A 12,380-nucleotide genomic window follows, 5' to 3' on the forward strand; every position below is an offset into this window, starting at 1 on the left:
CAGAAAGACACTGAGGTGCTGGAGTGTGTCCAGAGAAGGGCAACAAAGCCCGTGAAGAGTCTGGAATGGCAAAAGGAGCTGGGGTTGTTTAGCCTAGAGAAAAGGAGGCTCAGGGGAGCCCTGATCACCCTCTATAATTCCCTGAAAGGAGGCTGCAGCCAGGTGGGAGTTGGTCTCTTCTCCCAGGAAACCAGCGATAGGACAAGAGGCAATAGCTCCAAGCTGCACCGGGGGAGGTTTAGGCAGATATTAGGAAAAAAATTTCTTCATTGAAAGGGTGGTCAGGCATTGGAACAGGCTCCCCAGGGAAGTGGTGGAATCACCAGCCCTGGAAGTGTTCAAAAAACAAGTGGTTGTGGCACTTTGTGATATGGTTTAGAGGGCATGGTGGTATTAGGTCATAGGCCTTGACTATCTTGAAGGTCTTTACAAACTTTAATCATTTTTGTGATTGCTTCCTGGTGAGGCTTTGGAACCTCTCTTGCCACAGCTGCACCTCCTTGTGTCCCTCCCTGGCACTCAGCACCCGGTAGGCCATGTTACGGCTGCACTTCACACGAACCACCTGGAGAACCAAGGAGAGCCTGGGTTCGTAGGGCTGCTGCCACTGCCCTTCCTTCCCCAGGGAAAGAGACCTCCATGGTGGATGGCACCTGGAGGCTGGCATGATGAGGGCACCAGGGGGAAGGGGGGAGGACCAGCTGAACTGGCAGCTGCACTGTGTGATTGCTAGGATACAGGCCAGTCCTCTGTCCTGCTCTGGTGATTTGGGGTTTTGCTACTGCTTAGCAGATGGAGGAGATCCTGTCCTTCAGAGATATAAAGGGATATCATCTCTCACATCATCCGTGCAAATCCCACCCAGCAATGACGCCCCAGTTGTGCTGGGTCACTGTTTGTCTCCCCACCTCCCCCAAGCACACCCAACTGTGTCCTCCTAGAAGGAAAAGCGGTGGGCCAGTGAGGCCAGCAGGGGCTTGGGGCTGGCTGTGGAGGGGCCAGCCATGGAAGAGCAGATTGTGCAAAAGGCAGCGTAGCTGCTTCTCACCCTCTCATTGTAGATGCTCTTCAGCAGGCACTGGTAGCTCTTGAACATGCAGTAGTTGGGGTGCTGAACCCCACTCGAGTCACAGATCTGGTGACAAGGGAATGGAGGTCAGAGAAAGAAAAGGAGAAGGAGGGATGGGAGCATCCACTGATGGTCACCCACCTTTCCTGAGCTGTCCACATCTGGGAAGGTTTCATACTCTGCCTTCAGCCAGAGGGTCACAGCAGGGTCGTTACAGCCATAGATGGCCATCCGGCTGCACCAGTATTCCATCCTCATCCCTCTCAGAAAGTTCATGTTGTAGTCATTCAGGGTCTGTGAGGACATGGACTGCAAAGGGTGGGATAAAGTGAGCCATGCTTCTTTCTCCCCCTCCCCAGCTCCCAGTCCAGGAACAGAGCAGCAGGAGGCAGAGCTGGCTCGGTACCTGGCCCTGGATGTGGCTGTGCTGGGCGGAGATCTCGGGGTTGATGTAGGGGGAGAAGGCGCCCGAGTCGCAGTGCACGCGGTTCAGGCTCTCGATGTTCTGGCACTGCTCCCTCTTCAGCGAGCAGAAGGCGCAGTCGGGGCACAGGTCCGCGTGGTGCCGCCCGAGGCTGTCACACACCTGGGGTGCATCCAGCGGGGAGTCAGGGGGGGAAAGGACACTGAGAACCTCCCCACAGAGGAGGCTGAGGAGTTCCCATGTTCCTGCCTCCCTGGCCAGCCAGGTCAGCTTCTCTCAGGAGGTGGCCTGCGCACAGTGGGGGCCAGAGGTGGACACTGGTGTCTTTACCGAGTCTCCGAACCCAAGGACTCTTTTTTCCATCTCCTTCCAAGCCGTGGTGAGCATTGATGAGAGGCAATTTCCCTCCAGCACTGCGTAGCACAGGACCAGCACTGCCTCGTCGTTCTGCAGGGCTAGAAGGCTGAGAGAGAAAGGGAAGGAGGGAGTCATTCCTTGCCACAAACTGAAGAGACGCATCTTTAGTTAAAAACTGAAAACAACTCCAAAACAAAGTAAAAAATCCCTTCCCAAAGAAACCTTGGGCTCTTGGCTAAACTGCACAGAGGAACGGGGCTCTCTGCAGGGTCTGCACGTGCCTGTGTGACAGAGGCTGCAGGGGGGTTGCTATGCATTTGGGGGCATGTGAGAGGCACTGGATGAGGGGCACAGCTCAAAGAGCTTTCCCAGGGCCCCTGCAGCAGCTGCTGCGTAGTTTCATCCATCTGAGTGCACAGTGAGGAGATGTTTGTTAGATGTGTGCTGAGTGTTGAACGTTGGGCAGCCTCACTTGGGTCTGGGGATGTCACGTATTAAGCCTCCCTCCCAAGTATTTGACAGAAATGGGGAAAAACTTGTAAACCATGAATTTACTGTTCATCCAAACTGCCATGGGTAGCTAAAAGTAGAAAATGTAAGGACAATGGGATCAGAGCAATGAGAATATTTGGCATCTCTTAGGAACAATGGAATTTGTAAACATGGTACAGAACTGTTAGCAGACAGGGATGGTTGGTTTCAATCATCATCAATGATGCAGAAGAGGTAAACATGCTCATTAGCTATTTGCCTCTTGTGTCTGGAGACAAAGCCAGTGATAAATAAACAAACTTTGATCTGACAGAGAGTAAAGAAGAGCAGCAACTGCTTATGTTAAAATGCTCTTAAAATGCGTGCATGGGCTAACGTGTATGGACAAGTTTTCCTGAGAATATTTGAAACTTCATGGAGACCTGCAGATTAGCATTAAAAAAAATTAAGAAAAGGTAGAGAACGTGAAGGAAGATCATGAAGATGAGATTTCCTAAGGCCTGGAAAACTTTCACCTAGAGGTAGAAGGTAGTAAAGCATCCCTCCATTAAGCAAAGACATCAGGGGGTTCCCACTCAGTCAGTCAGCCCTTCTACCGAGGAGGGCTTCAGCTGGAAAGCTCTCCTTGTCAGCAGGTGGAAGAGTAATGACTTTGGTGACTGGAATTTGGGGCAAGATCCATTCAAACCAGAAGCAAACTACATCTTCCTGACACCAAAGGTGTTTAGCATGGGAGCAGCTGATGGGTGCTTCCTCCACAGCTCAGAGACTTCAAAAAGATATCCCAAACTTCTATTAGGAGAGGAGTCTGTGGCTCAACCTCATAGCACCGTTGTTTTCTTTGGGACTCACCAGACATGACTTCATGTCCTGTGCTGAGCAGAGCAATTCCTAGACCTGACTGTTAAAAGTGTTGAGCTTCACAGAAAACTGAGTTGTGCCACACTGCCTGAGTTTACCAAGAAATTCTGCTGTGCTCTCTGTCACATTCTTTTCTGCCTCTATCTCTGCTCTCCATCTCTGCTGTGAGGTTTTCTGGCCTCACAGTTGCAAATTTATGAGCTGATTTACCACCTCTGGGTGAGTATAACAGCACTGCTGCCGGTTCTCTCCTATCGCTGACAAGCTGCTGAGCTGTTTGTGGATGCACAGAGGTTTCACCATGCTTCAGGGAAAGGGATGGCTCTATCTAAAGTGAGTTCCTAATGCAAATCCCTCCCCAGATAACATGCACCTCTGCATGTTATTGTCCTAACCACTGCCCTGGAAAAAGCCTAACGGGTACTGTGAGGCAAAGATCCAAAGGGAACATGGAAAAAAACCAAACCAGGATTAAGAAGAACCTGTGGGCCGAGATCAGTAGTTGATCCACGGCAAAAGAGAGAACGTCAGGTAACAGCTTATCATACTTCAGCATCTCAGGATGTGGAAGGACACACAGAGCCTGCTTCAGTGGTATCTCTGAGGAATGCTGGTGAGCAGCACCCGCCTCTCCCACCACGTAATGACAAGGATTTGGGCCATTAGCTTTCGGCTGCTGAGCCTTCCTGATACTGGCTGGCTGAGGTGCAGGGAGCACCTGAGGCGAGCAGAAAAGGAGATAAGGAGAGAACAGCAGCTTTCCAGCACCTGGTAAATTCTGATTTAGGGGGCTTGCTGCAGGAAACTAAAACTGGTTATGAAAAAGCCACTCTTAACAGCTTCAGAAAGAGAAAAAAGATCTTTGACTGCATGCCAGGGCTGGTTATGGGTGATGATAATTCAAAGAGAGGTTTTTTTTTTCCTGGGGACAGTATTTTTAATGAAGGGTCTGGCCTTAAAATTAAAGCCTCTGGGGCTGAAGTAGATAAGCACCACAAGGACTGTTTGGAGGGGTACAGCAGCAGGAGGAGGAGGAGGGGGAGTCATCAGGAGTGTGTGTATCTCCCACTGCACACAAGTATCTCAAGGGTGGGTGCCAAGAGGATGGTGTCAGACTCTTTTCAGTGGTTCCTGGCCATAGGATGAGGAGCAGTGGCCATAAACTAAAAAACAAAGACTTCCTCCTCAACATCAGGAAGAACTTCTTTATATTGAGGGTGGCAGAGCAGTGGAATGGGCTGTCCAGGGACGTGATGGAGTCTCCCTCTCCAGACAATCAAAACCCACCTGGACAGGGTCCTGTGTCACCTCCTGCAGGGGGTTGGACAGAATGATCTCCAGCTCTACAGTTCTGGGATTCTGAGAGGGCTCGGAGAAGCCTTGTGGGGAAGCTGGGCTGACATGAACCACAGGTGAGCATCTACCTGTGAATGCCAACAGAATAAGATCTGGATCCAGGACAGCTGTGGTGCTGAAAGGGGTGCAGGGGTTGTAGCTGACAAATGACACAACACTGGGAAGCTCTGGGAAAAAGGGCAAATGCAATTCTTCCTGCAAACAGAAAGGCAGGGAAGGGAAGCTGATGTCTTTCCATGTACCCAAATGCTGAATCCCATCACTGGGTAGTGTATCCCGAGTTGGAACATGGGCCTGTTTCAAAGGGACACTGAAAGCTGCTGCAGAAAATGAGAGTTGCATGGGCTTTACAAGGTAAGGGCTGCAGAGCTCTCTTTAGCTTGTTGCAAGACTGAATCATGGTTTAGAGGTAATTCCGAGGAGAGGAAATACTAGGAAATAAGGCAGAAAGCACAATAAGGACTAAAATAGCGAATAGGTGCAATAATTTTCATTTCCCCTTCCTGCCCAATGAATGATTCACTGCTACCAGAAAGACCACTGGAAAGTGCTGCATATTCTTCTTGTCTTACTACCCCTGCCCTGTCTCCCTCTAAAGATCTGGCCTCATCAGGCACTATGAAACTGCAATAGCTGCCAGAGCAGCTGCCAAAAGCCAGGGGGTGGATAAGAAGGATGGATGTCCTGCTGGGCATAAGACCCTAGGGAAGACACACAGCTCTGGGATCTGTGCCCATCACAGCCCTGCCCACCTTGTGTGTAAAACCAGACGCTTAATGGCACCTGTGCACGACGACCAGTCCCACCCAGCACTGCTCCTCTTGCTGGAAGGGAAGTGCCTCCAGGCATTCTGCCCCTTTTTTAGGTCATGCTTTGAAGTCCCCGTGAGAGGAGGCGGGATGCAGTGAGCTGCAAAGCCGACAGGCACAGTCTATCTCGCCTTTTTATCCTTCAGTGGGGCTTTAAGCCTTGCTTAGCATGATTGATGGGGCTCAGCTGCCAGTCACAGACATGCAGTCAGCATTATTGGCTTTGAGAAGCTCTGCAGCAGAGCAGCGAGTGTCATCTGCCATCACAGCAGTCCCCCAGTAATCCCAACAGAGCTCAGTCACAGCAAGGCTCAGTTTCAGAGGCAGGGAGAACAAAATCCTCAATGAAACACCATTTTGCCTGAGAGCACATACACCAGGAAAACTTTTTCCAGGCTGTGAAAGCCTCCTATGATATTAGGAGGGAGGATGACACGTGTTAGAGGCTTGCAAGGAGACAGTTATGGCTTTAAGAACACAATGCAGTTCATCTTTACATGCAGAAGTGAATCTCTGGCTGCACTGAGGCAGTGGTGTGCAGCCTGCTCAAGAGAAACCACAGACGTGCAATGAGGCACGAAATCTGTGCGCTTACAGGAACATCACTGGCCTGCAAGAGCATGAAACCAAAATGACTTCTCCATGAAAACCACATCTAGACGCCTTTTTTTTCCTCTTAGTAAGCAAAATAATATTTGCATGTCAGTCAAAGCAAATGGTCCTCAGCCACAAGGTACCAAAGGATCAAAAAGTGACTTTGAGTGAAAGCATAACATCCTTTTGCAGGTCTTTTCTCTGTCACCAGTCCCAGGTACCTGAGGACAGAGGCAAACAGATCCTGGCAGACCAGCTGCGAAGAGCTCAACGTGCTCCATGAGCTCCTCATGCATCCGTAGGCCAGAGGAGCTGAGGAGGATCTGTGAAAGGGCTGCACCTGTGAAAAGCTGGCCTGGGGCAGGGCCCCGTGCTGAACTGCTGTGGTGCTGCCTCCAAAACCAGAATGGGGAACCAGGAACACTCCCCTAGGAAGAGCTGGGCACACATCCAGAGTGCACAGAGGTGCACGTGCTCCAGGAGAAGGAGTGGCCCTGCACAGCGCCCGGCTGTTTCCTGGCTCAGGGCTGCTGTAGCTCCCTTGGGTGAGGACAGAGCATTCCTGGGAGTGCTCCTCAGGCCAGGCTGCTTTGAGAAACATCTGCTTTGCCTTGCACACCGAGAGGCAAGGAGCTCAGCGAGACACATCCCCAGGACCTGTGTTTGCAAGGACGCTGTTTCTGAACATCACCCACACTCCTGGGACAAGTGTTTGGGGGAGGATGAGTGCAGAGGTGATTGCATAGGGCAGATGGCCACAGTGGGGGGAAACACAGGCATGGCACAAAGTCCTGCCTGCAGCTCAGGCCTAGACTAAACTCACTCTGCTCAGGATGCAAGGACAGTGCCATTTTCAGGCACTAACAGTGCTGGATCACCCTCTCCCTGCTCACTTTGTGCTGGAGCGAGGAGTGCCTGGGGGCTCCCCAGGAACATTCCTGCTCTGGATGGGACGGCTTGCTCCAGAACACTTGCCCACCCTCACCAGCTGCTCCGAGCAGGGACGTGGATGCCCTGGGGCTGCTGCCTGGTGTGCAGGAGCACAGCCCTGCACGGGTGGTGTGTGGTACCCAGAGAGGACAGAGTGCCCCTCACCTGCCTCGGGGGGGAGTTCCCTGTTCTGATGCGTGTCCTGGGCCCGAGCTGGTGGAGTTCCAAGAGGAGGCCTTGTTGTCCAAGGATGCATCCAGGGAGAGGGCCGAATGGATCAGCTGCCAGATGCTTTTTCTCAGGTTTTGTTCATCGGGGGATTCCGTCCTGGAGGGTGAGGTGGCAGCCCAGAGATTTGGTGGGTGCATGGTCCTGTTCTTCTGCCAGGGCGTGAGCACCTCTGGTGTGGCTGTGGGGGGCTTCGTGGGCCACGGTTCCTGAGCTAATAGGGCAGGAGAGAACTTGAGAAGGTCTGCCATGCTGTCCTGCAGCAGGGCACACAGAGGGATGGAGCGGCCCAGGGCGGCGTTTGGAGGCTGGACAGAAAGGTGCAGGGGTGCAGAGCAGCCGCAGGAGCCCAGCAGGGGAGCAGGGGAGCCCAGCACAGCTCGGGCAGCCGTACCTGGTGTGACAGGGGAGGCTCTGCCCTCCGGCGAGGGCTGCGCGGGGCTGGAGGGCTCCATCGGGGAGGGGCTGGCGAGAGACTCGCTCGCACATGGGACTCGCTGCGCGGAGGGAGAGGGGGAAACACGACTCTCAGTGGGTTATCTTCCCTTCCTCCTCACCCTCCCATTTCCCAGGAGATGCTCCCCCCAGCCGTGCCACAGCCCGCTCCTCACCTTGATGAAGAACTGCTGTTTGAGGCAGCGGTACTGGGCGAACTGGCAGAAGGTCTGGAACTCCGCCACCTCTGGAAACTGAGAGCAGACTGGCCCTAGAGACAGAGATGTGGGATGGAGGCAGGCCTGGGTGCACCAAGAGATGGGGACCCTCTCGGGTGGCAGCTGGTGGGTGCAGGGAAGGTCCAAGCTGTGTGCCCTGAGGGGGAGATCACAGCCCTGGGCTAGTAGAGCTCCCATTCCAGGCACCACATCCCTTCTCCCTCCAGCCCCCTGAGGGTTCCTTTGTCCTTCTGCCCTTTTTCACACAGTTATCTTCCCTATGACAGAGACACAAACTTCCTGTTTCCGGCATCTGATGCTTCTGTTGTTAGTCCTTGCTGGATTTGAAAAAGAGAAAAAAGGCAAGTAGTGATATAATAGGTTAAAAAGATGAGCAGACCAGGCCTGGGAGCACCAGAGAATCAGAGAATGGTTTGGTTTGGAAGGGTCCTTATAGACCATCAAGTTCCAAGTCCCCTGCCATGGGCAGGGACCCCTTCCACAGGACCAGGTTGTTCAAAGACCCATCCAGCCTGGTCTTGTTGGGTCAGGGTGGGGCTGTGACAGCTCCTCCAGGCAGATGGCTCCAGTGGAGACAAATTCTTCAGGGAAATATAATTTGACATTTATTCCAGCCTTTCAGGGGATGGAGGAGGGTCCACAGGGCCAGGATGCTGCTGGCAAAGCCTGTGCCTGTACACACATAAACTGCAGTCTTGACCAGCACTGCCAGCACGCTGACTCCAGAGCTGCAGCTCTTGCAGCCATTGCAGGAAAGCCAAGGGCATGCAGGAGAGCAGGAAACCCTGAAGAAGTGGGTGGTTTTGTGTTCCCTCTGCTCTAGGAGTGCGTGGCCTGTCTGGCACAGCCAGCCCTGTGAGAGCAGGGGGAGTGCTGCTGAGAGGGAGGGCATTAGCAGTGAAATTGCTCTCCTGGTACTGCTCGTGCACCATCCTTTACCCTGTGCTGAGCAAACAGCTGCACCATCAAAAGCAGGATTTCAGGTACACACCAGTATCCCAGCCCAGAAAAACACCCAGCTTGTAGGAAAAACTCCAGAACCCCACCCCATGCCTTGTTTAAAGCACAGGGTATTGCAGGGAGCACTCCAGCTCCTCACACTGTGCTTTGTTTAAAGCACAAGGTGACTGCCTCCCTCAGCAGCACACCTGAATGGGCACAGCCAATGCTCATGGATATCTGGGTGTAGACAGCACTGCCACAGCTCTGTGAGGACAGCAGAGGCTAAACATGAGAGGGCACACACTCTGCCACATCTGTTCCACCTCTCAGCCTGGCTGAAGCGTGCCAAAATAGCCCCCAAACTGGGAAAAAAGGTAAAACAAAGAGGAATAAATGCTGCTGGGTAGGTGTGTGAGGCTGAGGGGTGGGAGAAAAGAAGGTAAAGAGGGAAACCTGCAAAACTGTCCCATCTTCTGGCATTTCCAGATGCTTCTGTTCTTGAGAACTGAGTCTCTGAAGGCAGCAGCGGTGGGAGGGTGGCTGGACATGACAAAGAGCAGTGCTGGGAATTGGGCACCACGAGGAGAGGAACCAGGGACAGAGCCTGGGTGCACAGAGCACCAGGGCACAGTCATTGCAGGTGCCCAAAAGTGAGAGAGGAGCACAGGGCCCATCCCTGGGTCTGGTGATTTGGGGTGGGACTCGTTCCCCCAACACAGCTGCAGAAACCAGCAAGAAATAGTTGCCCTCAAGCTGCAGTCCAAATAAGCACAGTTGGCTGATCATTCAGCTCATTGACGTTCACATCTAAATATAAAGACATATTTTTTTATGAGAAAATTGCTCCTATTTTTTTTTTCCTCTGAAGAAAAATACAACAGAAGTAGTCCCAAGTTTTTCAGCTGCACAGATATAATTATACCACTTAAATTCTCTGATGCAGGGGTGCAGGGAAAATATGACTGCAGAGATCTGAAGGGTGCTGTTGCTATGGTGCTTTCTGAACTGGGATGTTTCTTGGCTCCTGAAATGTTAAACACTTAAAAAGGCAGCTTATCATCTCAAGTTTTCTTAAAGATCTATGAGAGCCCATGAGCCAAGATTCTGCATTAACCCTCTGATGAAGTTGGGAGGAGCTGGTAGGAGATGAGGAGCTACACTGAGCTTGAGAAAACTGTGGCCACTTTCTCCTCCTGCCACCCCACCAACAGAGATGGGGAGAAAGGAAGGGCCACCCAAGTGCCTGTGGCTCCTTTGGCTTTCCATGACCTGTAAAGAGTGGCTGGGACAGCTGTGCTTGCTCAGCTGGCTGAAGAGGAGCAGTCACAGCAGCCCACAAGGGCTTGAAGGAAACCTACAGGAGGACAAACCCTTTTTGGTGGTGCCAGACAATACATGGAGGGGGGGAGGAACCATGAAATTCCTGCTTAGGAGACTAGGGCTGGCCTTTGGGAAAAGGTGTTTTTTCCTCCAGGAAAGTGGTGCAGCACTGAAAGGGACGCTCAGAGAGGCCACAAAACCCCGTGTGCTCTTGTTCTGCCAGTGTCTGCTCCAAGCTGCTCTTTGGGCCACAGAGCCCGAACCAGCCCATCCCATTCCCAGTGCCTTGCGGCATTTCGGGCGAGAGGAGCATCCAGGCTGCTCCAGCTGTGTCCGTGTGCTGCCGGGGCGGGCGGTGCCCTTACCTTCGGGGATTTCTCCGTGGTTCTCGGCCTGGTCCAGGCGCAGGATGCTGGGGCTCAGGCAGCCGTACGCCTGCCGCAGCAGGCAGAACATGTTGGCCTGCCAGGGCGGGTGCAGCCTGGAGAAGAACTGCTCGTACTCCCGGTCCGACAGCGGGCTGCCCGGCACCGCCGGCACCGGCGCCGCCGCCGCGCCCGCCGCCAGGGCCAGCACCGTGCCTGCGGGACAAACACACCGGGATGGGCTGGGGTAGGATGGGCTGTCCTCGATGGGAATAAGGGGGTGGAGATGAAGGAGCAGCTGGCAGGTTGGCCGGCTCCTGCCCACTGGCACAGAGTGCTGGGACAAACATTGCTGATGCTGGCCTCCATCAGCCCTGCCTGCAGGGTGCTGGGGTAATCGGGAGCCCCAGGAAAAAAGGGGGGAAAGAATGAAAAAGGAAGGAAAAAAAACCCCAAAAGACTTTAAAAGTCAGATTTTATTGTGAGCTTGGTTTGGACGGGGTGGGGTGGGGTGGGTGGAAGTGTTTTTATTTTGGTTTTGTTGTTTCCTTTTTAGGTGTATGTGTGTGTTTGGGGTTTTTTTTGTGTGTGTGTGTGTGTTTTTGTTTTGTTTTGTTTTGGTTTTGGTTTTGGTGGTTTTTTTTTTTTTCTTTGGGGGTGGGGTGTTGATGTACTTTTTTATTCTTCCCCTGAAAAATCCCAGCCTGCAGAGGCACCCACAGCGGTGGTGGCTCCCCTGCCCTCTGTAGCACCATGCTCCGGGCACATCCCTGTGCAGGGGGACATCCCTCCATCTCCTCCCTCCCCTCTTTGCCTCCGGCTGGTGCCCCTCTCCTGCTGCCTCCACCCCCTGGAGGCGCCTCCAGCTGCCCCGGAGCGGGCGGAGCTGGGGGCTGGCATGGCCTGGGGCCCGGGTGGGGCGGCCCTGTGGGGCAGCAGCAGATCGGGGGCTCCCGCCGCGGGCTCGGAGGTGGCCCGGCAAGGGCGGTCACTTACTCAGCAGCCAGAGGAACCACCTGGTGTGTGCCACACGCTTCAGCATCATGGAGTTGCTCGGCGGCCAGGCGGGAGTCACTCACACCGCGCAGGGCAGGGGCGGGGGGTCCGAGCGCTCGGGTTCTGCCCTTGGCAACGGTGGAACCATTCCCGGGCCGCGGCACCGCAATCGGAACCGGACCCCGGACCCCGGGCAGCGCTGGGGCTGGGGAGGGGCTGCGGGCGGTAGCCGGGGCTCGGGGGACGTGGCCACTCGCAGGGAGGGGACACGCCAGGCTCATGGGGACAAGGAGGAGCGGGAGCCAAGCTGAGAGCTTCTCCTTCTGTTTGGGGACACGGTGGCGGCTGGGAACGACCCACAACAGAGTCTGAGGCCTGGCCAGGCTAACCTGAGGCTGAGGGTACCCCAAAAGTGGTACCTAAATGGTACCTGTGGGGTACCTTAAACCCCAAATTGTTTTATGCGGGGGAAAGGAGGCAGCATCTGTTTCATCTGCAGGGCTTTGGGAAGCACCCCGTGCCTTCCCAGGAGTGTCCCAGCACCAGCTTGTTCAGGGTGTGGTGGGAAGCTGGCTTGATCTCTCCCACTTTGTGAGCTCCCGAGAGTCAAGGGAGCACCAGCTGGTCTCCCTCTGCTTCTGGCGCAGGTGCCCTGAGCCCCTCTCTGTGCGCAGCCTTCCCAGGAAAAAGCAGGAAGATTGCCGCCAGCAAAAAGGGTTTAGGCACCACCAGAGCCCCAAGGCCTGGCTCTGAGGCAGACCCACACCCCTGCCCGTTTCCGAATGCCGAGACACCCGGAGCAGGGCACGGACCCCGCATCCCTGGGATGGCCCCGCGGGATGCGGAGTGGGGGCACCTCCTGCGCCACGGGGAGAGAGAGACACGGCCGCAGCCGCACGGGTGAGCAGCTGGCAGGAAAACGCCTAGCACAGCAGCTCCGGGAAGTGCCGGCATCAGCAGAAG

The 12,380-nt window shown here is 54.2% G+C and overlaps 1 protein-coding gene across 1 annotated transcript; it reads right to left on the reverse strand.

Annotated features, from left to right (window-relative positions):
- Nucleotides 1-439: 439 nt before the first annotated feature.
- On the reverse strand, nt 440-11,466 carry ACRBP (acrosin binding protein). The gene is given in 11 exon segments (XM_066571754.1): nt 440-565; nt 1,049-1,135; nt 1,211-1,378; nt 1,476-1,655; nt 1,824-1,956; nt 7,058-7,334; nt 7,515-7,617; nt 7,732-7,826; nt 10,422-10,750; nt 10,752-10,809; nt 11,418-11,466. Coding segments are annotated over 11 exon segments (1,605 nt in total).
- Between the last annotated feature and the right edge of the window lie 914 nt (nt 11,467-12,380).

This window comes from Molothrus aeneus, chromosome 2 (genome assembly GCF_037042795.1).
Source record: "Molothrus aeneus isolate 106 chromosome 2, BPBGC_Maene_1.0, whole genome shotgun sequence".
Lineage (NCBI taxonomy): Eukaryota > Metazoa > Chordata > Aves > Passeriformes > Icteridae > Molothrus > Molothrus aeneus.